Below are 25,590 nucleotides of genomic sequence, written 5' to 3'. Positions count from 1 at the left end.
AGAGTGAAAGAGCAGTCCCATTCCCTTGACCCTTCCTTCTCCATTGCAGCTAAAACTGTTAGCTTCCACTTGCTCATTGTGTGCTCCAGGCCAGAACTGAAACACAGTGGCTTCCCTTGCTGAAGATCTGCTAGCAAAGTGCAGGACACAGTGTTCAGCACAGTCCCTGCCTTAGCAGATCTGTTCCCCAGCAGCTGGCACTCAGCCCTCTGAGGCTGGAGTAATGTCAGATTCCTCCCCTGTGTCGCATGTCTTTGCATCCCTGAAACAGAAAGAGCAGAGCCGATGCTTGGACAAAACCCAAACGGGAAAAAACAAGATTATCGGCCAGTGATCTTGAGTAGGCTCTGAGTAATGACTATAAACCCGTGTGAATCAAGACGGAGATTTTCACATGTAGATAAGCTTTTCTGGAAAAGTCATTAGCCTGCCTGGGGCCCTCGTTAAGTCTAAGATGAACCGTAGCTAACTGATGTACTTGAGCTGGCACTACTTACTGAATCTGAGGGGTCACATAGGAGCTGTTTGCTAGATTTTCACTTAGCTTGTGGTTTTTAAACACTAGCTCAAATTTTCAGATGCTGTAATGACTAGTAATGACAGACTATCTAGTTAGAAAGATGTTGATAAATATGTTATGGCTATCTGCACCCTTAACTCTAGAGCAGACAATTCTTATTGATTGCTGATTGTATTTGAGAAAGCATCTTCATTTTCTTTGGGTAGATCCAAATTTGCTTGCACACTAGAAGGGTGCATCTTTTCCTGTCAGCTTAGGAGAAGTTACTAAGCTCTTACCTATACCTTAAAGCTGGGATTTGTCTTTCAAGTGTCGATTCTGACTTGTTGTTCTACTCACATTTGTTGAAAGTGTTGTGAAGTGTTTTGTAATGTTTTTTTATGTTTCATTCTTGTCTCTTAGCTGTGTGTGTAAAGAAGGGGAGATTGGAGATGGGAGAAGTTGCTATAAAGATCTCTTGGGTGAAATAAATCAGCATAATTCACGAGGAAGGTTTGCTAGGAAATTAGGCGTCACCAGGAAAATGTTTGGTAAATGTCTTTTGAACTTGTTTGGGGAATGGAGCAAACATGGGGACAAGAGGGTGTCAGGAAAGGCTAAAAACCTTCCAGTGTAATAGATCTGTTTTGCAGTGTATGAGTATGGGCTACAAATTAAACATATCACAACTCTGACCTCATATAATCAGTTCTCAATTGTGAATTGAGGAGACTGTTGCAGAGAGCACTGTGGACGTGTATTAGGTATTTGGCAGTTCTGGTGAAGAACGTACCATATCTACAGAAAAATAAAAAGTTACCTTGCAGGTGTGATTCAAACCCATTTGTATCAAACCACTGCTGTGTCTCCACCTCCAGTATCTGCGTGAACGCTCAGCAATCTTCAGCTGTTGCTGAGTTTTCTAGCAGTGATGCTTGAGGCTGGTGTGCCATGGGTCCTCTACTTACTAGAGCATTTACTGAGCCCTTAAACAGCCTTAATGAGAGGCTATTATAGAGATGAAAAGGCTTTATTCTATGTACCGTGGTACTTTCTGAGTGAGGAAATGCTTTGCAAAGCGTAGAAGACTGGTTTAGAACTGTGTACAAGTGTGGGGAGTGGTATCTGCAGAGTTTAATTTTTTGCCTCACTGTAATCCAAGGAAAGAATGAGAACCCTTTAGACCAAAGCATATTTATGTTTGATACCTTCTCCAGCTCATCCTCTGCACAGTCTTTTCTATCTCCACTAGCTTGCCAGGAGCATAGAGATAAGTCTTAAAGCTCAGCTTAGTGTTTGTGAATACCCCTCCCTGATACATATCAGTTGGCAGCACTCACTTTTCACATGTTTCCCATAATGATTTTGCACATGAGGATCTCCAAGTTTCTAACTCCTGTGCAGTGGGGCTTAATACCTTTGTTGTGGATTTTGTTGATGGGCCATTGATGATTGGGTGAAGACCAACAGCTCATAGCTGTTCATAGCAGCTTCTCAAGAAGTATTTAGTCTCAATAAATTCTGATGATACCCCAAAATTAACTGTTCTAAAGGAAAGACAGAGGACACTTGACCCAAGAATAAGATAGTAGGAATGTGGAAACAAAATTATGAATATTCTGCAAATTTCAGCAGGGGTTCAAAGTGAACCAAAGTCACCAGCAATCCTTCAGAAATCCTGTGGGCAGGTGCTTAAAACTAATAGCAACCAAGTTGGGCTATGATAACAGTACCAGTCTCCCTCTGGTTCTTTGTAAACAAGTACTAGTTAGGTGCATTGGGCCAAAAATGTGTGGATTGAATTGTTCTGTTAAGAAGAATAATTATTTCTGGAGTTAAACCATATACTAAGTAACTACTTCACGTTGCCACTCTTTTTACAGCTTCTGGTTGCTCACTGTTGCTGACTAAATATGGACCTTTCACAGTCTTTGTACCATCCCTTCTTCCCATTCATGATAGAATTGAATTTAATGTAAGTTTTCTTGGTTTTAGAAATTTTTTTCTGTTCTTTTCTGCCTGAGTTCTGCAGCCTGTAAAAACTGATGGATATGAAAGGAGAATTTGGGAATGCAGTATTTATAGAAGCAATCTCTTGGCAAGACTCTTCATTGTCTTGTTAAGTTGCAGTCTCACAGAGGATGTTACATCCCTCACATTATTTTTAAAACCTTTATCTCTCTCTTCAATATTGACAGAGTTTGTTTGTTTTTAATGTCAGCAAGTGTAAGCATTTCTGGTCACTTATTTAAAGTTCAAACCTCCTGTGTGCAACTATTCTCAAAACCTTAGGTGGCTTTCCACTATTTGCGGTTGGGGTTTTCAAAAGGGGCTGAAATTTGCTTCAGAGTCTTGGATTTTGGGTCTGTGGCCCTAGATGTGGGTATGGTGTCAACTTCTTGAGAAGAGGTCATTTTATTAATGGGCATAGCGAGTATGGCAGGACAAGAGTTTGGGAATTCTAGGCATCAGCAAGTTAAGTCCTGCTGGTCATATTATTATTTTGTTTAGCTATTTAAATTCAATTTTGTTCTTTTGCAGTAGTTTTTGCACAGCTAAGCCCACAACCAGGCTATCCATCATTAGGATGAGAAAGTATATAAGCCATTTCTGCAGGACAAAGCTAAAAACCAACACACATGAGCTACAAAAGCAGCTCATGCGGTAGGGATCTTATTTGTGTGCTAATTGTGTTTCAGGTTGGCAGCTAGCTTACACTTGGATATAAAAAGGTAAATGCCTTAAAAATAACCTAGACAGACTAACCCCATTTGAACATTGTATTTCCAAGGGGTTTAGAAATATCATTCCTTTGCTTGATAGCAAAGCTATCTGTGCAGCAGCAGTAACTCGCATACACTCACATAGAGTCACGGGAGCAACTCCTAACCAATAAGCTGTCTCCTACTAGCTTGTTGAACATTAGTTTCCAGTAACACAAGTCAGGCCCTGTGCCAAGGTCATAATGGTTATTTCTGGCTTCATAGAACATACATCAGGAAAGGCCGCTGACTTACGTAGTCTACCTGTTCCCACAAGAGTCAGTTCCAATTAAATCAATATTGACAGGGTATTGAACCACCAGGGGTGGAAAGCCCAGAAAAGAAAGGAAGAAACTAAATGTAAAGTCAGTTGCTTAGACCACGTATATGGTTCAGCATAAACAAAGATTGTGTATGGGGAGCTTTGGCAAGTTTTATAATCTGGACCATGCAGGGATAGTTTCTAAATTGTCCAAGACCAACAGGTTTCTGTCTAGGGGATTCCTCTAAAGTCACTTTCAGGTTAATCTGTCTCCCTGTATTTGAATATCTACACAAAAAGAAGCAAAAGAATTGCCACAGTGCTCCTCCAGTGAACCAAAATGAAGAGGAAAGCTCGATGTTGTATGCCAAAAATTTCTCTGTGTTAGGTGGGAGAAAGGTAATGGCTCTTTCAGTAGATGAAGTTCTTGAAAGGTTATGGCTCTTTCAGTAGATGAAGTTCTTGAAAGAACATGTAATTAATTTTCTTTGTGCTCTTTATTCCCCACAGGATACCACTGCTGAGCGTTTGTGCAGGATGCATGTTATTCCTGGTCTGCATTTGATGGAAGACATGGTAAAAATCAAGACACTGTGGACCTTGTCAGGACATCAGCTAACATTCAGTAGCCAGGTAAAGGATCTTCTGAACTGAAGTCCTGTTTTCATGTAAGACAGAATGGAGCTTGAGCATAGTTTCCTTGGTGTGCTTTTTTAACCAGAAAAACTCTTTCTCTAATCAGCCTGCCTGCAATCAGAAAAACAAGCTCCTTTGTGGAGTCCAAAGCAAGCTGAATTAAGACCAGACACCCAAGCAATCACTTCTCCCTTCTTGCAGACAACTGATTAGTCAGAATCCAACTTGTCAATGGTCTTTTCTTGGTCTTTATATGTGTTCTGCAGAAGAGAACTTTTCCCTGCATCGCTGGCAGCTACAGTATTTGTGTAGCTGACATGGAAGAGGCAGCAAAACCTCTCTTCCAAATGAATGCTTCTCCCTGGAGATTGTGTGCTTAGACACAACCACATGCTGAATATTTTCTCTTCCAGTTTCCCTTTTACCCTCTTTGTATTTTATTTTTCTTAGTTTTCCTAGCAAAGATTTATTCATCATTATGTTCTGATATGGAAAGCTTTTTTCCCCTTTTCCAATTGACTCATATTTTCCAAGATCCACTGTCCTCTCCATTCTGCACTTTTCCTGAACGCATACTCACAGCTGGCCAAGAGAGAGCCGTATGTTTCCTCTCTGAGGATCCAGCCTTGGCCTTGAGGTCTAGGTCATAATACATGCACCCTGCGTGCATCAAAAGGACAAAGCACTATTTGGAGCCGGGGAATCCGAACTGAGCTTGTCAATGCTTTTTTTACATTTCTTTCCTGTTTGTTTACTCAGAGTCTTTTGATGTGAGAAGTCTGCCCTCCCCTTCCTTTGTTTCAGCCAGAATCCTCAGTAATGTGAACTGAAGTTCAGGGCAGGGAGGAGCAGTTCAAGGAATGCACGTGGTGAAATGAAAAGCACGAGGAAGTTGTGCTTGGCTGAACTTGGATTATGGCTGCAGCACCAAGCTTAGTTTGTAGCTTACCCTTGGAAGACCCCCATACTCCCAGCTTCAGTGCATAGTTGTATACAATATAGAAGGACCAGATATGTTTCTTATAATTCAGTGAGCCTGACTGGTTTGGCTTTGTTATAAAGACTTTTTTGGTATTGTGAGCCACTAAAAGTTGCAGTCAAAGCTGTAGTTCCAGGATTGCCTCCAAATTCCATACTTCAGTATGCAGGATGCACCGTTCTTCTCTCCTTGTACTTGGCAGACTGATGCAGCAGCTACTTGATAGTCAGTGCAGCCTTTTGTGATCCAGAGCAGGGATCAAGCATCATTCACACTCAAACTCAGTTCTAGAAATGATTGTCTTCTTTAGGTCTTTCTTTCATAGGACTTAAAAGTATCCCCCTGGATCAAAGTACAGCCCAAACTCAAGTAGAAGTGGGATGTTTGTCTTACACAAGGCCACTCCTTAAATTTACTTTTTCCAGAGTAACTCCCACAAGGATGCTGGGGAGGGACTCTTCATCAGGGACTGTAGCGATAGGACAAAGGGCAATTGGTTTAAACTTAAACAGGGGAAGTTTAGATTAGATATAAGGAAGAAGTTCTTTACTGTGAGGGTGGTGAGGCACTGGCACAGATTGCCCAAAGAAGTAGTGAATGCTCCATCCCTGGCAGTGTTCAAGGCCAGGTTGTCAGAACCTTGGGCTACATGGTCTAATGTGAGGTGTCCCTGCCCATGGCAGGGGTTGGAACTGGATGATCTTAAGGTTTTTGCTCACTCAAACCATTCGATGATTCTAATTCTGGTTGTGCCTTCACCTTGCTGACTCATAGGCGTAGAGCACTGAAGGGAACAATGTTTTATTGATCTATTGTGATAAGACAGATATACAATAAGAAAATAACCTTTTATTATTATCCATGTATATGTCAAGTCGTTTCGATATCAAGACCTGCCGGGGGAACTGTACAATGTTTTGCGATCGAACCTGCCAGCAGCCAATGGCATCATGCATATTGTGAACACCCTAAGGGAAAAACCCAGCACTGACAACCTCAGAAACCCACAGGTACACAGACATTCGTATTTCTTTTGTTTTATGGGACAGTAGAATAAACACTTAAAAAATAATCAATTTTCATCATTAAACTTCAAAATCAGTGTTGCTTTCTTTAAAGGGAAGAGGCTATTTATTCTGTTTTCAGCTCTTAATAAGGCCTGTTAGGTACTATTATGTCAGTAGCGTTAAAAGTAGCTAGTAGCAGTATATAAGCCATATACGTACCTCGCAATGAAGCTTTTACAGTGCTTGAATAAATAGTGAATTCTACTTTCATGAGGGACCCCTTCAGATGTTTCCTTCCCTTGTGCTGTTGGCTTTGCAATAAAGGCTAGTGATCACATCAGCCATTTTTGGCATCAAATCCCTTTGTACCAGTGTTCCTTGGAAATAACGTTCTGTGCCTCTGCATGTTCTACGGGAAGCACTTTCTGCCAAAACCCCATGCAGATTCCTGCAAATAAAGGTCAGACAAGTTTCTTCACAAGTTTTGGTACTTGAAGGGAGGTTCCTCCTGTTACCTTTGTCTTCATGGGCAACATGGCAAAAAGGAAGGCATCTATTTCCTCTGCATTTTCAGGAGTATGCACACGTATTTTCTCAGCATTGGAGCTCATTTGCAGGTGGCAGAGTGAACTCTTGTCCTCAAAACACAGGGAGATTTGAGATGAGAGAGCCGCCCCACTGCCTGCCAGCCCAGAACTGATTTGTATATCACTGGAAGTACAGTATCTCTAGTTTTAATGATAGTAAGCAAGTGCCTATTCATTTAATTTAATCTGAAGATGGGAATGGGAAAACAGAAGGGTACTCAAGTGCACTGTACCTTGGAAAATCTGGTTTGTTGTGCAATGAAGGGAATTTGTGCCTATGTTACTGCAGGCTCAGTCCTTGTAGATCAATTGGTGAACAGGGGAGGTTTGAAGGCTTTGAGGATGATGGTCTTCCGTAGATCTTCACATGCAAATCACAAGCATAAACTGGCCAAGGGCATTCCAGTATGTTCTCAGACCTCGCTTCAGTCCTGGCCATTTACCTCATTATATCTTCTTGCAGAAAACCATTGGTGAGATCCTTGCTTCAATGGAGATCTTCAGTAGATTTGAAACTATACTGGAGGTAAGCATACTTGTGTCTGCCCCAAGAAGGTGAGGCAATGCTGCTGCTGCAAAGCCTGCTGCTGTTTTTGTGGGAGTTTTGAATAACTTTTAAATATATCTCAGTGGTTTAGCTTTTTTTCCGAATGCCTTTTTCTGTGTCGTGTCTTATTTTGTGTATTTTACACAAGGAAATGTAGTTGTCAAGATCAGCATTTTCACATCTATAGGGGATCTGGCACAGGCAGCAAGCATACATGCCTCTTTCCCATCTGCTTCCCCTCTCTCCCCCTCCCCTCTACCCTGGAGAATTTGTTTACCAAAGCATGTTCAGTTCTTGATCACTGTCAGGACAAAGAGTGAAGGTTTCATGACTGCTCATGTCAAGCTAGATTGTAGCTACCTGGGTTTGGGGTGTAGATGTCTAAATAAAAGCAGTCCTCAGGTTACAAACACTTGAGGCTGCTGCCCAGGATTAATTCAGTTAGTATTTTCACTAGGGAGAGACTGATTTTACCTTCATCAGAGTCACCTGGATCTTCTCTAGCATTGCTCACAACAACTGTGGCCTGCTTGTTTTCAGCTCTGTCGCTGTTAGCTGTTTGCAAAATTCACTAACTGCAATTGTGATTATAGGCTTGATTCTCTTTTTCTTCTCTTCAGGAAAAATGATGCAGTTTTAGTCTCTGTGTATGCACGTGTGTTTAAAGCACACAGGGAGGATTTGCCCAGTATTCGCTTGTTCACATTAGCTTCATACAAACCACTGGCTTCATTATCCAAGCTATGTTTTTGTAGCATTTATGCCTCTGTTATATTACATACCTATCCTTGGTGTCCAGTTGCCTCTTGTATACATTTGCTTTTCAATAGCTCTGCCTCTAGTGGGTTGCTTCGAGTTTCCTCTCCCTTCCTGATAGACCCCCTCAGTAACTCATGCTAGATCCATGATGAAATATTATAATGTTTTTGCAGAACTGTGGCCTGCCTGCAATATTGGATGGACCAGGCCCCTTTACTGTATTTGTACCCAGCAATGAAGGTGTGGATAAGTTGAGAGATGGAAGGCTCATTTATCTTTTCACAGAGGTGAGCGCTCATAGTACTTTAAGACATTCCTAGCTAACAGTGTTGCACTAGGCTGTGCTGCAATGGCTTGTACAGTGTTACCTGATCATTGCTGAAAGTTGTTCTTCCTGGAGATGGCTACACCGAGTCTGTTTCTGTAAGGCTTTGGAAGAAAAATGAATGCTGTTGGAGCCTGCAATGAAAAATATGGTTATCCAGATTGTTTTAATGTCATGTTTGGCTTGCCTTCTTCACTGTGGCTTTGGGTAGGGGAAAATGAAGGAACTTACTCGCCAAGTGAATTTACTGCTATAGTACATTTGCATTGTAGTCTTTGGTTAAAAGAAAATGTAGTTTCCTCCTTTTATTCCTGAGCATTGAAGGGGTATCTAATTCTCCTGTTATCTTCTTTCCTTAGGGCATAAATAAGCTCCAGGAACTTGTGAAACATCATATCTACACTTCAGCAGCGGTAAAGCAGGCAGCTCTAATTCCAGATAATTGGGGTCCTTTGGGCCAGCATGTTATCAACTGTGTGGCTTGGCATAGAGGTTGGCTTGGACTTGCCCTGGAGGAGCAGAGATGTGATTCAGGATCTGATAAGGCAAAATGATTACCATGAAAGTGGCTTCCAAAAGGCGCACAGCTTGTGCTCTTCATCATGGAACTCTTGAGTGTTCTGGGAGTGATGGTGCTCACTTCCCAAATCATTAAGCTTTTCAGTACAGTAGCTAAAGTTTACATTTTCTCTGTCTTTAGAAATAAGCTTATTTATTATGTTCTCTACTGTGCTTCTGACTGAGCTTTCATTTTTTATTGAACATGTCCTGGGAAATCCCCTTATTAGTCTGACCCTACTTTCAGGTGTAAGTGACACTATCAGAAGATGTGATTTCAGCTGTGCTGGACTGTTATTTTCACAAGGAATGAAAACCAAGGCTGCTGCCACCAGCAGCGCTGTGTTTGTGGTGTCAAACACTTCACACAAAGTCCTGGGTTTCCCTCTGACCCATTGTTTGTGTTTAAAGTATTTAATGAAATATAAATGTTGAAGTCAAGTCCCATTTCGAATGTTTTTTAAGTGGTAGGAATCATGGAAGGATTTGGTAAGCTCTACTGAAATGAACATGCTTTTTCATGGTAGTGTCACCTTGTGTTTTTATTTCAGGTGACTGTAGAGAAACTGATGATGATGCCACACATTGTTACTATGGCTAACCAGATACTTACCATCAACATCAGTGCAGATGTAAGTATGAATCTAAACCCTTTTGGGGAAACCCTCTTGTGCTAGGAGAAAGTCTGGATGTGGTTCTGAACAATGTGGTTTCAGCTGATCTCTGCTTCCTGCTCTGCTTAAAAAAACTTAAATAAGGTTATTGAATTCTTATCCAACCTGTGACTCCACTAAGAGGTTTGACTGTGTGGTTGTACTTGATGATGTGTACCATGTGCTTCCTGCATTGGCTTTATGTAGTTGATACAGTCTGAAGGGCTAAAATGGAGATAAATTATTTGTGTTTCTGTATCAGGGAAGAATTCTGATGGATGAATCAGGGATCCCCATAAACATGCGAAACATTGTGGCATCAAATGGTATTATTCATACTTTGGATGGCATCTTTATCCCACCTTCAATAATTCCCATTTTGCCTCACAGATGTAATGAAGAGCAACATAAAGTGGTGATGGTGAGTCAGCTTCTACTCTTCTGGTGCTAGTGGTTGCTACAGGCCCCTCACTTGCCTGGAGGGATAAAAGCAGGATGTGTAAATTGCATTTGGGAAATGTGTTCACTCTAAGAGGTCCCCTGATGTGAACTTAGGCAGTATCGGCACTGTTAGTGTTTCTTCTGCTAGCACTAGGTACTGCTTTCCTGGCAAATGTTCCTTCTAGGTTGTTGTTCTTTCCTTGCACCCATCCTACCTTTGATTCAGCAGTACATTTGCCTTTTTATAAGGCCTTATATGATCTTCCTCACGGCATAGTTGCTAACTCAGCTGACAATGCTTTGGTCAGCATTGGTGTTCTGTAGTCTGGACACGAAGCAGTTATTCAGTAGCAGAAGCTACAAATGCTGTGCAATATTCTCATCTGAAAAGTTTTGTATACCTTATTTTAGGTGCTTGCTCCCCGATTTGATTATTGGTAGGTTACTGAAGAAAGAAGATAAGGCTCTGAATAGGCAAGAGGTACCTGATTTGGAGAGATACAATTAATCCTTAGTAGCCAGAGGGTCCATGTAACTTGCTGATATAGTGAGGCCTGCTGTGTGGATGCTTAAAGGGTCTCCCAGCTTAGCTGTGTGTCTAGTGGCTGATTGATAGACACACAGAACGCACCCATCTTGGAGTCAGGTGCAAGCATCTCCTTGAGACAAAGGAATAGTTTTATTTATGTGATAAACTTAGCCCATTTCAGAGCGTTGAAACTCCCTCCTACAAATGTTTCTGATACATGTTATGATGTTTTGGATATATACTGGGAGCAGTAGCTCTGTAGCATTCTTGGCCTGGGCAATGGGTTCCTTTGGGAAGATGAATTTTCCCTTCTCGTTTTCTTAACAGGGCTCTTGTGTGGATTGTGAGGCCCTCAACAATAGCATTTGCCCACCTGGCAGCAGAGAAATGGTAAGTATTTGTGGTTATTTTGGTAATTTCTTTTCTGCATGATGATATACAGATGTACTGATAGACATTTTCTAACCCAAGCCTCTTTCAAATGGAGAGCAGGAAAGGCAACCAGTAGAGAGGCTTGTTGGAGGATACGTACTCCCCACATATCCACAGCTCTGTGATCTCAGACTGCCACCCACTAACTGCTCTCTGCTATCTCTTATTCTGAAGTCTGTCATCTGAATCAATGGGGAGAGTGTTGAGACAGCTTGGGCTAAGTGAAATTGTAGACTTGCAGCTTTTAGCACTTCTGTTCTGCCTCAGGCAGAGCTTTCCTGCTCACCTGCCATGTCTGCCAGCTCCTCCAAACTGCTAGGACACAGCCTGATCCCGCTATAGTACCATCCAGTACTACCACTGCATAAATCACAGCTAGAGAACCACAACAAGCTTTCTGCACTGCAGAGGGTGAGAAAAAAATTGTTCTTGGCCTGTGCTTCCTATTTATTCAGAGATGAGCAGAACTAACTGAAGGTGGTGTAAGGAGGAGGAGGAGGCTATGTGATGGTGTTTGGATTATCCCATGCTGAGTTTAGCAGAACAGCAAGTTCCAGGAAATCCCTGTGTGAAGGCCAGGCCCAAGATGTTGTTTGTGAAAGCCATAGAGGTGTTCACCACTGTTAACTGTTGGGTGTCTTCTGAGAGATCTGACTTTCAGGAGAACTTACTGATATGGTCTTAGCATAAATATCTAAAGTAGAGCTCTGCAAAATCACTAGTCTTTCATATTCCTCTCTGATTGAGGTAGGTGAAGCCAGAATCATCTGGGGCCTAATTCTGCCTATGTCTTAATTCCGTGACAGGTCACTAAGCGTTGTTCCAAAATTATGTGCAATCCTTACCCCTCTCTGTCACTCTCTCTGTTTCACCTCCTTCCCTCTCAGTCTCACCTCCCTCCTCTTTCCTCCCCTCTCTTTACCTCTCATTCTCTCTGCTCCACTCTCTTCCTCCCTCCTTCCCTTCCTTTCCCTTCTCTTTCCTCCCCTCTTTCTTACCCTCTATTTCTCCCCCTGCCCTTTCTCCCTCTTGTCTCCTCTCCGTCCCATCCTCCACCTCTCTCCCTCCTCTCACTCTCTCCCTTATCATAGACACTATTATTAGAACAAAAGGGCAACACCTTGGCTCAGACTCAGGGACTGCTGGGAGCAAGAGGAAGCTGCCATGTGCCTTCTTCCATCATAGGCGTGCCAGAACGGTATCTTGTTTGCCTTGGCTCTTCTGTGAACTTCCTCAGCTCAGACATAGGCATAGTTGCTCCCTGCAGCAAAAAGAGCAAAGAGGAAGGTTCCAGTGCTGATGACTTGTTTTGTTTGTACAGGAACCAATGCTTTCCCCAAAAGAATGTGTCTACATCCATGATCCACAAGGCCTGAATGTCATGAAGAAGGGGTGCGCCAGGTACTGCAATCAGACCATTACGGTGAGTGTGATGGAAAGCCACATTCCCTTTGAAAGGAGCTCAGCTTTGCACCTCATGTTCATTAAGAAGAGCTCTGCCTCATTGAGCTGAGAGAGGGCTGGATGGGAGCGAAAGGAAAGCTGTCCCCCACAAAGGGCTGTCCCCAGGACCATCACATGAACTGGCTACTTCCTTTTTCCTTGGCAAACAGAGAACACAGGACACCAACCTGCTGCAAGTGTTGAAAGCAGCTCAGCTAAACCTGAGTGCAATAAATAAATATTGTGAACAGCCAAGCTGGAGGAAGCCATGAGGTAAATGCTGCAGTGTCAGCTGTGGCATGTTGTCCTGGGTTCAGCTGTAACAGTTATTTTTCTCCTCCTTAGTAGCTGGTGCAGTGCTGTGGTTTTGACTTTAGTCTGAGAACAGCACTGATAACACCAATGTTTTTAGTTGTTGCTAAGTAGTTGTTGCTTACTTTTCAGTCTCATGCTCTGCCAGGGAGGAGGGGAAGCTGGGAGGAATCAGAGACAGGACACCTGACCCAAACTGGTCAAAGGGGTATTCCATACCACAGCACGTCATGCCCAGTGTATAAACTGGGGGGAGTTACCTGGAAGGGGCAGATTGCTGTTCTGGTCAGGCTTGGTATCGGTTGGTGTGTTGTGAGCAATTGAATTGTGCATCACTTGTGTTCATTGTTTTCTTTTCCTTTCCCCTTTTAGTTTTATATTCTTTCCCCTTATATTTCCCTTACTGTTATTATTACTGATGGTGGCAGTAGTAGTTTTCTATTATACCTTAGTTACTGGACTGTTCTTATCTCCGCCCATGGGATTTACATTCTTTCAATTCTCCTTCTGATCTCTCTGGGAGAAGGGGGGGAACAAGGTGGGGAGTGAACGAGCAGCTGCATGGTTCTGAGTTACTGGCTGGGCTTAAACCATGACACACGTTTTCACTGAGAGTGCTCTGGTTTTAGCATTTCTCTCAAAGGAAGCTGAGCACAGGGAAAGTGCTGTAAGCTGTGAAGTGATTGCATCCTGTTTATGAAACATTGTCAGATGGTTTGGGGAAGTCTTTCTTAGCAAGTTTATGGACCTCATGTTTTTCAGCAGCTCCTGAGTTCTCACAGTGCCAGCTACATGGAATGATTTGTGGTGATCTCATTATATACTGTTGGTTGGTTGTCTGGTGATTTTTCTTCCATTGGCCAGTCATGACAAGGCCTGCAATCCAGGACTGCTACTACATCACTCCAAAGAATGCAGTGCTTAGCAAGGATAAAATAGGAGTCAGTGGGCCAGTACTATTGAAGAAATAAAAGCTTATAGAAAACATGGACCCTATTTGTCCAAGTCAGAGAGAGTGCAGAAAATAGAGATTTATTCTGAGAAGAATCAGCTGTGAGCAGAGAGAGGGGTATTGTTGAAAAGTAATTGTAAGTGGAGGAGTTCATATAAACACAGATGCCAAATGAGATGGTCCATTTCAGTCCATGGCAGAGAGGACCAGTATTTCAGAATTATAAGGGTAGGATGACTCCAGGCAATTCTTGTAAAGTCACATCATACCTTTCTAATTTTGCTTTTGTTTCAGAAACCTGGATGCTGCAAAGGATTCTTTGGTCCAGACTGCATGCCATGCCCAGGGGGATTTTCCAGTCCATGCTATGGCCGGGGAAGTGTACGTATGAAAGATCCTGCTATGTTGCAATGAGAAGTTGAGATGGTGTGGTTAGAGAGTATAGTTATACATAAGTACAATTCAGCATTTGTGCTCCAGGGCTAAGCCCACAGTGGTAGCAGCAGAAGATCCAGGGAGAATGGCATGTACTCAGTGGGTTTTCTATCTCAAGCTCTAATATGAATCATGTCATGGCTGTTGGAGACAGCTCTGGCTATGTGGGATTTTGTATTACTACTAACATTCCTCAAAGTCCTGCATTTTACTGCAAGTATGGAAGTGCTTTTGATATCAACACCTTGGCTTTGCCTTGTTTTCTGGAGTTTCAATCACTTTGGTTTCCTTGTTGTTTTTCTTCCAGTGCAATGATGGCATGCAAGGGAATGGCAGCTGTCAGTGCTTTGAAAGTTTCAAAGGAATAGCCTGCCACATCTGTTCAAACCCAAACAAACATGGCGAGAACTGTGACGAAGGTTGGTAATGCTGATACAGAGACTAGAGGAAAATGTAGGGCAAGGATATAGTGCAGGGTCATGGATCCTGGGTTCCCTTCTGGCAAGTCCAGCATCACAAAATGAGTGTTGGAAATGTCATCATGGGTGTCTCTTCAAACAACAGCAGAGAAAACATGGCTGATATGACAGTGGTGATTTGCGTCTTGGAAACATCAGCCAAATTTAGGTTTGGGAGTTTGATTTTAGATCTCTCCTGATAGGAAGGAAAGACAGTTGACAATGACCTTGAGTTTGATACCCTAAATTCGACCCTGTCCTCATGGCTTATAAAAAGCATGGACCCAGGTAGAACATCCCTAGCCAAGTTTTTAGTTATGATGGATGTCTCTCAGCAGACATCTATCTGTCAAGAACAAGTGGGATGATCGTTTGGTGTCACGAGAGGTTGTGAAGGAAAGTTGGGTATCTACAAAATGCAGTCAACTGTGTTGGATTCTGGACTTTTTATAGTTACTGATCTTACTCCACGTACTTGACAGATTGTGGCTGTGTCCATGGCGTCTGTGACAACAGGCCTGGCAGTGGTGGTGTGTGTCAGTCCTGGTCCTGTAAAGAAGGCTACACTGGGAAATTTTGTGACAAGACATCCAAGAACTGTGGCCCAAGCGGTCTGTCCCAGTACTGCCACCAGAATGCTGTCTGCAGCCTCAATGACACAGCAAGGTCAGTCTTTTTGGCATGCACATTCAGGTGTGATTGTCATTGTACAGGCACACAGCGGCTGTAAGGCTGCCAGCCCTCTAATTGTGTATATAGGTCTGCTTACTTTTTTGAGTAGTGCAGCCAACCTGCTAGAAATCAAAGTCAGGTTCTTGCTTTCTTTGAAAGGCTCGAACTGCCTTTTTTGCTTTTTGCTGGCTTTTAGAAGGGCTGCTCTATCTGTGTCCCTTTTGTGCTTACACTTTTAAGGTGCATCTGCATGGATGGATATGAAGGTGATGGGTTTTCCTGCCAGCCTATTGACTTGTGCAGTCAGCCAGAAAAAGGAGGCTGTTCACAGAATGTAAGTGGGGTTGGACTATTAAAGCATGGGGAAGCAGCTCCTATCAATCAGAGCAGGGATCCAGGACTCCTGGGACTGTTACAGATTTTGTGTGCTGACTTTCTCTGTCTGTAAGATGGGGTGGAATAAAAGATACCTTGACACAGTTGTCATAAGGATGTCAGTCATTTGGATTGGTGCCAAAATGCAACACCCTAATGAGAGTTTGACTGGTTTGCACTGGGTGTTTTGGCAGGTACAGAGAGTAGCTGTACAGATAATTTGTGGTTTGTACTGATCTTCCCTTCAAGCTCTTCAAATTAGTTTCTCTCTTGCTCTGTTCAGGCTGTAGCTTACCTGTGAGCTCCGAATTATATTTCTAGTAACCATCAACACTACATTATTATCCTTAGTAAAAATTGTGGTGCTTTATGATGGTAATGACTGCCAAGTGGTCGGACATCTCAGTGAGAGGAAAACACTGGGCCATGTAGAAGGAAATAGGATGGCACTGGGTACAAAGTATGTCTTTCCTGGGAGATATCTCCCCTCCATCATTGACTCCATCCTGCACGTCCAGGCAGGTGATTGTGCTCCTCCTTTTTAGGGAATATCTATGTAATTTATGTAATGGAAGAGCTTTAGAGGATGGTAAAGAATGCCCTGGATGTTCTGAGCCACTCTAGACACAAATGTCTACCTCTCTGAAAACATATGAAACAAAATGTTTCCAGAATGACTTTATTATGAAATTGTCTATTTTTTTTTTTTGGAGAAGATGCTTCCACCTTCCAGTGCTGGAATCAGAGTTCGTCATTCAGATATTCTCCATAGTCTGATGAAGGACATCTGTTGCTGCATTTGCACTGCACTGTCTCCCTTCTTGCTGAGTTAATTCTTTTTCTCTCTCTTCTCCTGGAGGCCCTGTGCACCAGTACAGGCCCCGGCACTGCCACCTGCCAGTGCAACACGGGCTGGACTGGGGATGGGAAGGCCTGTGTGGCTATAGACGACTGCATGCTGGAGAGCAGAGGCAACTGCCACGTCAATGCTGACTGCGTTTATATCGGCCCTGGCCAGGTATGAGCAATGCTAAGCAGTCTGATGGGGGACTTAACATTTCCCAAGCTGCTCTGAGATGGCCTTAGGTTACCAGAGGTATGAATTGGGCTGGTCAGCAGCAAAGCCTGCTTGTCTGCTGCCAGAAACACTGGCTGCAGCTAAAACCTCACAAGTGTGCTTGCGTGTGGCTAGATACACTGATGCGTTTGAGGCTGCTGCTCTACTCTGAAACTTTCATGCAGCAAAGGGAAGAGATATACTCCATAACATGGCTTGGTGTAAGGCACCAGTTGCTGTGCCCCGTTATTCACAGATCACAGCAGTGTCTTTGGCTGGTGCTAAAATATACTGAAAAGCATCTGAATACTGTTCAGATAGTCCATGGAAGGAGCTGGTCCAGGCATTGAGATAGGAGAGGTGGCTTTTCAGGGTACTGCTTCTCAAGGTGCTCCTCCTCACTGAGCAAAGGGAGCATTGGACAATGTGCTGAGAAAAGGTGCCAAATCCAGCAGATTTTAGTGAAGATGGAAACCATTATCCTTAAGTCACCCTGCAACAGCCAACCAGTGCAAGGCATTAATGCACTTGAGTAACCAGGCAGTATGTGCTGTGATAGAGAAGGATGCTGTGCTGGGAAGTACCTCTGCATTTCCAGGCCTTGAGGAACCAGGAAGAAAACCTTGGAAAATAAATTAGGACTAGGTTTTGATACCTTAGACCTTTTTTGGGTAGCAAATGAGAATGTTCTGATATGTCTCTAAAATTGAAATGTCTCTTTCTTACAGAGTAAGTGTGTCTGCAAGAGAGGTTATGCTGGCGATGGCCACAACTGTGATGCAATCAACCCATGCCTTATGGACAATGGTGGCTGCCATGACTTGGTGAGTAGCTAAAATGTTGTATAAGGCTGGCATGGCAGTGGAGGTTCCTGTGCTCCCTGACAGAGATTTTGCAGCCATGACATTGAGAGAATTGCAAGATTTTACGTTATGTCATCTTACTGGCATGCTGAGGTGTTATAAAGATGGATCCTCTGATTTTTGTGAGTTCACACAATGAAAGCTATCACCTAGGCTTAGCTGCATGAGGTATAAGTACAGTGCCACCATGAAGGCAACAGGAGAAAGGTGCTTGTTTGTGCTTCTCTAGCCCATGCCATGGAAGGTCAAATTCAGTTCCTAGGTAGGTGTAACACTGCATGACGTGTGTTTGCTCTCTAATTTCTCCTTTCCTTCTCTTTGCAGGCTATGTGTGTACCCCTTGGTGGAGGAGAGAGATCCTGCACTTGCCCTGAAGGCTACACTGGGGATGGCATGACATGCTATGGAGACATTCTAAAAGTGAGTAAAAAGCAAATGTCTGAGGTCTTCTTCAGGTTGGAGAGAAATGCCTCTGCTCTCACTTTCCTTTTCTCTGTTACCTGAGTTGACTTCTTCTCCCAGCATTAACCTGACAGCACAAGTGTGTCCCAAGGCCAGAAGGACAGAACTCATGGCAAGGCCTTTTATTGCTAGTGAAACCATTGCCAATAATTTCTAAGCTGCTGCACCCCAGTCTGTCCTGTGCACTAAGTCATCTTTTCTTTGTCATTCAGAAAGTCAGGTCAGAGCTGCTCTGCCCATTTTCTGTCATTAGATATGTCAGAGGTTATTGAGGATTCAATCCCTGTCCCTGGTAAACATGAGCAATTGCAGATGAGTTGAAAAGACTTTGTTGATTTGGGAATATATTTTTTTAATGGCTGAAATTTGGCTTTCAGAGTGCCTATCCCTCCCCACAATACATTGTGACTGTAATGGTTATGAAGTGAGAGAAAAAGTCATTATTGCCAAATTTGGTATTGCAGAGGGCTCCTTTTCCCCACCCTGGGTCTCCCAGTCCCACAACCTCACTGCTCAGCAGGGTAACCCTTCTGTTGTTTCCATTTTGAAGGAGCTGGCCAGGAATTCCCACTTCGCAGGCTTTTATGACTGGGTTAAGGTAAGAACAGCCATGGGATGCTTGCATGGGTAAGTTCTGTAGAAGTTCAGTCTCTGTGAACACTGCTGTTAAAGGAAGAGAAACTCCATTTATTTTTTTCATTAGAGAGAAACAAAACAACAGCAAAGGAGAAATCATTACAGAACAGGCATGTAAACAAGCTCTGGAGTTTGTGATAGTGTGTTTTGGGGCCATTTTTCTAGCACAGGGGGAATCTGGAGCTGCTACACTTAGTTTTCAAGGTTGTATCATCTGTAACTCCTGGCCATCATAAAATATCACAGAAGGGAAAAAAAAGGAGTAGCATTATAATAGCTATTTTTCAGAAGAGCATGCTTTGAGAAGTTAGACTGTATGTTAGTTCCTTTCTTGTTACAGCTTCTCTATCTCCAGCAGCAGAGACACTCTGCAGATGGCAGCAAGTCTGTGGAAGCGTGCTATGATGTACAGCATCTAATTGAGCTTTATTTTACCTGTCCTGCTGCATAGATTGCTTTTGCTAGGAATAATCTTGGTCTTTCCCCAAAAACTGATGTTGAGGGTTCAGAAAGGTTCAGTATGACTTGAATGGGTTTGAAGATTAATCAAAGTACAAAAAGGACTTAAAGCAGCAGGTTTTCCCCTGGAAAACAGATGTCAGCTGTTATGGCTAAGCCATATGTGGCATTCATTGACTTGCCAGCAGCGCTTACCTGCCATGCCCAGGAGAGCCTGCTGTGCTGCTGAGCATATGCTGTCTTTCTGCACATCCCTTTCATGCAAGAGCAGGATGGCTGTTGGTTATATTTTGTGATATGGATGTGGCAGTGGCATGTCTTATTTGTTCATTTTTGTGCTTTGGACAACAGAAATCTCTCTTCAGCATCCCAGCAGGAACCAATGTCACTGTCCTGGTGCCATCAGAGGCAGCTATCAAAAACTTGAGCAAGACTGAGCAAGAATTCTGGTTGACCCCCTCCATGCTGCCATTTTTAGTCAGGTATGAGGAGACTCCTGCCTTTGCTTTACTATGCCAAACAAAGCCATGAACTGGATTTCTGCTTCTACAAGACCAATAAAGGGTTATCTTGAGATAACTGTAGAAGCAAGATTAAATATCTGGTAGGCAAAGAATTTAGTAGGCATTTAAGACATAACAGACCACAGGCAATGGGAAGTAAGTTTATTTTTCATGTATTTGCAGAGAGATTTTCCCTGTCATGTAGATATAGATGGCATCAGGACATGTAATTCCATCCATCATTCTCTCTACATGCTTAACTACTTCATGTGAGAGACATGAAAATTGGGCAGTGTAGTCTTATCTCCCTGTTATTACAAGCAGTGCCCTAATCTTTTCCTTACCTGCCTTTGTTCCCTTCAGCTCCCACTTTCTTGAAGGTGTCTTCACTGATGAAAAGCTCAAAAAGTACGACAGGCTGGAATTACCCACCCTCAACCCACAGACCAGATGGCAGATAAACACCAGGAGCAGCGTAAGGGCTTCTCTTACAGAACACACATGTACCAATATTGAATTAAACTGTTTAAGAGCTGCTGTATCCAGTGGGGAATCTGGATGGGACACTGATGCCCTGAAACTCAGACATCTTTCAAAAATTATGCCCAGATCAATCATGTGCATCCTTGTATGAACAATAGATTTGGTTTGCACTTGCTTGGCAATTTCTGATCCTTTTGTTTCTTCCTCTGATACTTTTGCAGGTATTAACCATTGAGAATGCAAGTATAGTCGTCAGTGACATCCCTGCCAGCAACGGCATTATTCATGTCCTCAGTAAGGTATGGTAGTACCTGTGATACTGGGAAATGCTGCAGTTGTAGCAGCAGATTTGTGTTTCAGTATCTGTGACAGGGACAAGGAGGAACATGTCGGGACAGTTAGGAAGGGATAATAATGACAAAAACATATTTAGTTATCATAGGGTCCTGGCAGATGTTTCCTGTGCAGCAGTGTTAAATGTTTAAAATACTTGTCTCCAGGACAAGCAGGAGGGGAGTTCCTTTTCTCTTGACTGACAGAAGAGTTACGACTACTGTGTAAAATGAGGTCTTTTCTAATTGCCTTTCTTGCAAGCAGGGCAGGAGTCTAGTGTCATTTCCCCCAGAGCCCCTTGCCCAACCTGGCTTATGAACTCACTTTTTCCACAGGTTTTGTTGCCACCTTCAGGAGATATCCCACCAAGTCCTCCAGGTCTGCAGAAGCAGCTCGAGACAGTTGCCTCATTCAGCACATTCAAGGAGTTGCTACAGGTAAGCAGCTGAGGTGAGCACTGTTGTGGTTGTCAGAATGGTCTCTTGAGCAAACACCTTACCCTATACTGGTAGACCAAAACTTGGACTGCCTGGGGAGAAAAGGGAGACCATCCATTTCCTACTATTCATGAGGGAACTTCTAGGAAAGCTCTTGGTTTTTAGTGAGTACAACTGTAATTGCTAATGTTACTGTTTGAACATTTTTTAGCAATACCAGCTCATTGAAAAAATCGAATCCTCTGAAAAATACACAGTTTTTGTTCCTGGAAATAATTCCATTGAGGAGTACTGCCGTGCTGCCAATGTGACACAGTTGGTAAGTTCACTGCTTGCTTACAGTTTGAATATGTATTACACTAAGTACAGGGACATGTGCACTGTGAGATCATAAACTTGAGTTCAGTGGATTCGAGCATGGAGAGGAGAAGCACAACTGGTGCTAAAAGCTGGAAGAAATGTGGCAGAGAGAAATGAGAGGGTTTCCTGGAGGGTTGCAGTGGGATCTGAAAAGAATATTTGGACTCCAAGTGCAAATTTCTGAGTAGATTTGTATGTTGATAGATGGAATAACATGTTCCCCTTCCTGGCTGGCTGTGGTGTATCAGTGGCAATTTTCAGTTTATGGCTTCATCCAGTAACAGAGTCATCAGGTGTGATCAGTCATCTCTGATAGGGAGTTACTAGGCTCTGTTAGCTGTTACAGATGCTTAGGAACTCTTCTTATGCCACACCTCTGACTGAATTGTAGTCTAGGAAGTCAAAAGAGTCCTAACATTCGGGTTTTTTTGTGGATTTAGGATAACGAGACAGTGCAGTACCACATTGTACTGGGAGAGAAGCTCTTGGCCATGGATTTGAGAAGTGGAATTCATAAGAACAGCATGTTAGGGCTCTCCTACTGGCTAATGTTTTATCAAAACAGCACCCAGGTAAGGAAGGAAGACTGTTCTGCCTTCTGAGGATCTGGCTTGACCTGTTACTTTCTAAGGCTAGTGGCTGGATACATCCAGTTCTGGTTTTCACACCATTACAAGTTTACCCAGTGTTACTGACACTGTTAAGCAATCCATGCAAAAGGAGTTGAAGGTTATTGTCTCAGCTATTTTCTTCTGCTTTGCAGAAGTTCGTCAATAATATTCCTTTGGATGGAAAATTTATTGAGACAAAGAATGGCATGCTGATCGGGGTTTCACAGGTCCTCCAGATACAGAAGAATCGTTGCACTGTCAATACCACCACCATACAAAAGGTAATGGTGATTACCAAGGAGGTGATGACCTCTTCTCAGGGTTTCTGCACCTTCTGAGTCAAACTGATGAATACCAGACAACCTACTTCATCTCTTCCACATGGATGAGACAGTAGATTGTGGTCTGACCCCAGATAAACCTCATAAAATGGGGTTTCAAGGAGACTTGGCACCTCCCATCCTCAGATTCTGTACTTTTAGTGCAGCAGATCTGCAGCTTTTATGCAGATTATGTTCACTTCACTTGCTGGGACTCTCTCACAGCGCCATCCATGGGGCAGGCTGGTGCAGGGACAGCCAGATAGTCAGCTGCGGAAGGAGAATCCAACCCAATTCTTGCATGGCATGACCACAGGCTTCCCTAGGAAATACTGTGGTCTGCCTGGGAGTCATGGCCAAAGTCTAGCCTGCATGTATCTTGTGGCTCTTGACCATCTGAAGATTGCATGGTCAGACTGAGGTATACCTGCCTTGTTACAGGTCAGAAAACAGTATTTGCAGCCATGTGTGAAGGAACTCCAGGCCTGCAGAAAGCCCTACCCCAGCTCAGATACTTAGGAAAAGTGTAGCATGTGATCTCTTTGTTTTGTGGTACAGTCTTGGGAGTGCAGGAATAAGATGCTGTGTACACCACTGAGTGAAGGAATAAGACCTTGTATGAAAGCTCTTGATAGCAACCAGGACCTGAGGGTCATGCATCATGATTTTAGTTCTTCTGGTGTTTTGAGCCACGGAGATAAATACATTTTTGTCTTTGTCCCAGCCAGCAGCCTCTACAGCACCATTTGTAATTCAAGATTAGTGTCTTGGTGTGACATGGGTAGAGGGCACACATGTGACTTGTCCTGTTCTCTGTGCCCTAGTCAAGGTGCAGCAAGTGTGAGAAGGGGATCAAGTGTCCTCCCGGATCAGTTCTTGTGGTGAGTCTTTGATTCATGTGACATCTCACAGACTGCAGATAGGGCTTTGATGTACTTCTATTGTTCTGTGGATGTCAATACCTGAAAAAATGTGCCTTTGAGTCCTCTGTGGCTCATTCATTAGCAAGGTTTGTAAGAGAAAGCAGAATCCAAGGGAGGCTTACGCAGGAAAAAGACAAACATGAACCATAAGGCTCCTTACAGGGCTGGCACCAGGCTTTGCCTGAATTTTAGGAGCCTTTTAGAGCATGCAGTGTGGGGAGTTTCTCCTCTGAGTAGGGAAGAAGAGATGTCTTTTTTTCATCTTTTACTCTTTTGACATTACATCAAGGAAAGCCATTTTAGGGGTGCCAATAGCAATTTCCCAGCCCGGACCATTGATTTGTTCACACATCTGGGCTGGTTGTGCCTGCAGCTTTTTTGTGAGTGATAAATATTTCCAGAGAGGAAGACAACTAAACATTTCATCTCTGAGCAGGCTATGAATTGCCTAGGAGCCACATCTGGCTTCTTAGGCTTCATTATGCCAAAAATGTTCTGATTACTTTTTCTCAGTGTTCATATTGGCATGTGGATTCGGCAGGTAACAAAATAGACTCCTTATGGAGACCTTACATCTAGAGATGCCTCATTGGTCTCAGCTCTGGATAGCCCAAATTTCTAGGGCTGTTACTGTAAGAGAAATAGCATTATTCCTCTGCCAGGCAAGAGCACTGTGATATGCACCAAAATATACGATGTTTGTTCAAACATTGTAGTATCATCTATCTGTGTCTATGTTGATTATATCTGCAGGAATTACCAGGAAGCAAGAACCTTGCTCGATGTGAATTACGCTCTGGGGATGCAGGAATACTTGGCTGCCATTTCACCTGTGCCAAAGTTTCTCTGGTAAGAAAAACATTTGCCTCAGATTCATTTTGACAAAGGAAGATGAGTATTAGAAATGCAGCCACGGAAATATCTTCTTTGAAGGAGGGACATTCCACTGACTGAGTGGAGAAACTTCAAGGCCAGGTTGGACAGGGCCTTGGGTGACATGGTCTAGTGGGAAGTGTCCCTGCCCATGGCAGGGGGGTTGGACCTAGATGATCTTAAGGTCCCTTCCAACCCATTCTATGATTCTGTGAAGTACACATAACCCAGCAACCAGGCACCATTCTGTGACCATCTGCACAGGTCAAGGGCACTCATCCTGCCCAATCCTCAAGGCAGAATGGTGTGGCACTCATCTGAGGGCAAAGGCTGCATCTCCAGCTGGGAGTCTGCCCCACTACCCTGGCCAATGGCTCCCACCAGACAGAGCTGCTGAATGGAAAGTGAGCTTTCTCCTGGGGCAGGGACAGGCAACAGGTCTGCCTGCAAAAGCTGTGCCTAGGCAGAGAGCATCCTGCAGAAGGTCCTGAATTGCAGGAGATGGTGAGAAGGCTGCGTAACATCAGAGAGGCTAAGAAGGAATTAGATAGCTGGTTCCAAGTGCAGTCTGAAGTGGATCCACAGCCAAACAACAGAAAAATCCCCCAACAGCACACACAGAAGGGGGGGGGGAATAATGCAGAAGGATGGAAGCTTGCAACAGCAAGGACCTGCAGGAGGAAGAGACTTCCCTCAGTATGTGGCCACCACGCCAGGGTGAGGACCTGTGTCCCCAAGAGCTTCACAGCAGGGCTCCCAAGGTCCTGAGGGAACTGGCTGGTGAAGTGGCTAAGCCTATTGGAGAAATTGTGGCAGTCCAGTGAAGTTTCTGCAGTCTGGAAAAGGGGAAACATAACCCCATTTTTAAACACAGAAAAAGGAGGGCCCGGGGAACAACAAGCCAGTGTCACCTCTGTGCACAGCAAGATCATGGAGCAGATCCTTCTGGAAACCCGGAGTGCATTCAGTTCTTGACCCCCCAACATAAGAAGGACATGGAGCTGTTGGAGCAATTCCAGAGGAGGCCATGGAGATGATCAGAAGGCTTGCGAACCTCTCTTATGATGATAGGCTGAAAGAGTTGGGGTTCTTCATCCTGGAGAAGAGGTCACTGCGGAGACCTTTGAGCAGCTTCTAGTGCCTAAAGGTGGCCTACAATAAACCTGGAGAGGGACTTCTTACAAAGGCATGTAGGGACAGGATGAGGGGGAATGGCTTTAACCTGAATTTAGGTAGAGAAATTAGATAGTTTAGATATTAGGCAGAAGTTCTTCCCTGCAAGGGTGGTGGGGCCCTGGCACAGGGTGCGCAGGGAAGCTGTGGCTGCCCCATCCCTGGCAGTGTTCAGGGCCAGGTTGGACATAGGGGCTTGGAGCAACCTGCTCTAGTGGAAGGTGTCCTTGCCTATGGTGGGTGGCTGGAACTGGATGAGTTTTAAGGTCCCTCTCAACCCAAACCAGTCTGGGATTCTGTGAAATGTCAGCACAGTAATGGTTTGTGGTCTGCTGCTTTGGTATTGTTGCTTTGGGTTTTGTCCTGCAAAGGAAGAGGAGTTGAAAGTTTGTAGTCTGGTTTCCAAGGGAAATGAGACACAAGTAATGGTATTTGCTTGTCCATGTGCCTTCCCGAATAACTGATGACTAATTG

The 25,590-nt window shown here is 43.7% G+C and overlaps 1 protein-coding gene across 1 annotated transcript in view; it reads left to right on the top strand.

Moving 5' to 3' along the window:
• Positions 1 to 25,590, top strand: part of STAB1 (stabilin 1) — a gene marked incomplete at its 3' end in the record, with an annotated part of 60,013 nt that overhangs the window by 15,965 nt on the left and 18,458 nt on the right. Inside the window, exons 9-35 of the mRNA XM_010024781.1 lie at positions 923 to 1,050; positions 2,383 to 2,474; positions 4,034 to 4,156; positions 6,014 to 6,148; positions 7,196 to 7,258; positions 8,212 to 8,325; positions 8,723 to 8,776; positions 9,473 to 9,553; positions 9,837 to 9,995; positions 10,872 to 10,934; positions 12,298 to 12,399; positions 13,978 to 14,064; positions 14,426 to 14,537; positions 15,059 to 15,242; positions 15,489 to 15,582; positions 16,483 to 16,641; positions 17,409 to 17,504; positions 17,868 to 17,963; positions 18,556 to 18,603; positions 19,452 to 19,582; positions 19,967 to 20,078; positions 20,308 to 20,385; positions 20,755 to 20,856; positions 21,068 to 21,175; positions 21,657 to 21,788; positions 21,980 to 22,108; positions 23,824 to 23,919. Of these exons, the coding sequence (XP_010023083.1) occupies positions 923 to 1,050; positions 2,383 to 2,474; positions 4,034 to 4,156; positions 6,014 to 6,148; positions 7,196 to 7,258; positions 8,212 to 8,325; positions 8,723 to 8,776; positions 9,473 to 9,553; positions 9,837 to 9,995; positions 10,872 to 10,934; positions 12,298 to 12,399; positions 13,978 to 14,064; positions 14,426 to 14,537; positions 15,059 to 15,242; positions 15,489 to 15,582; positions 16,483 to 16,641; positions 17,409 to 17,504; positions 17,868 to 17,963; positions 18,556 to 18,603; positions 19,452 to 19,582; positions 19,967 to 20,078; positions 20,308 to 20,385; positions 20,755 to 20,856; positions 21,068 to 21,175; positions 21,657 to 21,788; positions 21,980 to 22,108; positions 23,824 to 23,919 (2,878 nt within the window). The remainder of the gene's footprint in view (positions 1 to 922; positions 1,051 to 2,382; positions 2,475 to 4,033; positions 4,157 to 6,013; positions 6,149 to 7,195; positions 7,259 to 8,211; positions 8,326 to 8,722; positions 8,777 to 9,472; positions 9,554 to 9,836; positions 9,996 to 10,871; positions 10,935 to 12,297; positions 12,400 to 13,977; positions 14,065 to 14,425; positions 14,538 to 15,058; positions 15,243 to 15,488; positions 15,583 to 16,482; positions 16,642 to 17,408; positions 17,505 to 17,867; positions 17,964 to 18,555; positions 18,604 to 19,451; positions 19,583 to 19,966; positions 20,079 to 20,307; positions 20,386 to 20,754; positions 20,857 to 21,067; positions 21,176 to 21,656; positions 21,789 to 21,979; positions 22,109 to 23,823; positions 23,920 to 25,590) is intronic.

Source organism: Nestor notabilis, unplaced genomic scaffold (assembly GCF_000696875.1).
Source record: "Nestor notabilis isolate BGI_N333 unplaced genomic scaffold, ASM69687v1 scaffold5962, whole genome shotgun sequence".
NCBI classification, from domain to species: Eukaryota; Metazoa; Chordata; class Aves; order Psittaciformes; family Psittacidae; genus Nestor; species Nestor notabilis.
The sequence above is the reverse complement of the archived record's forward strand: the minus strand, read 5'-3'. Positions and strand labels throughout refer to the sequence as shown.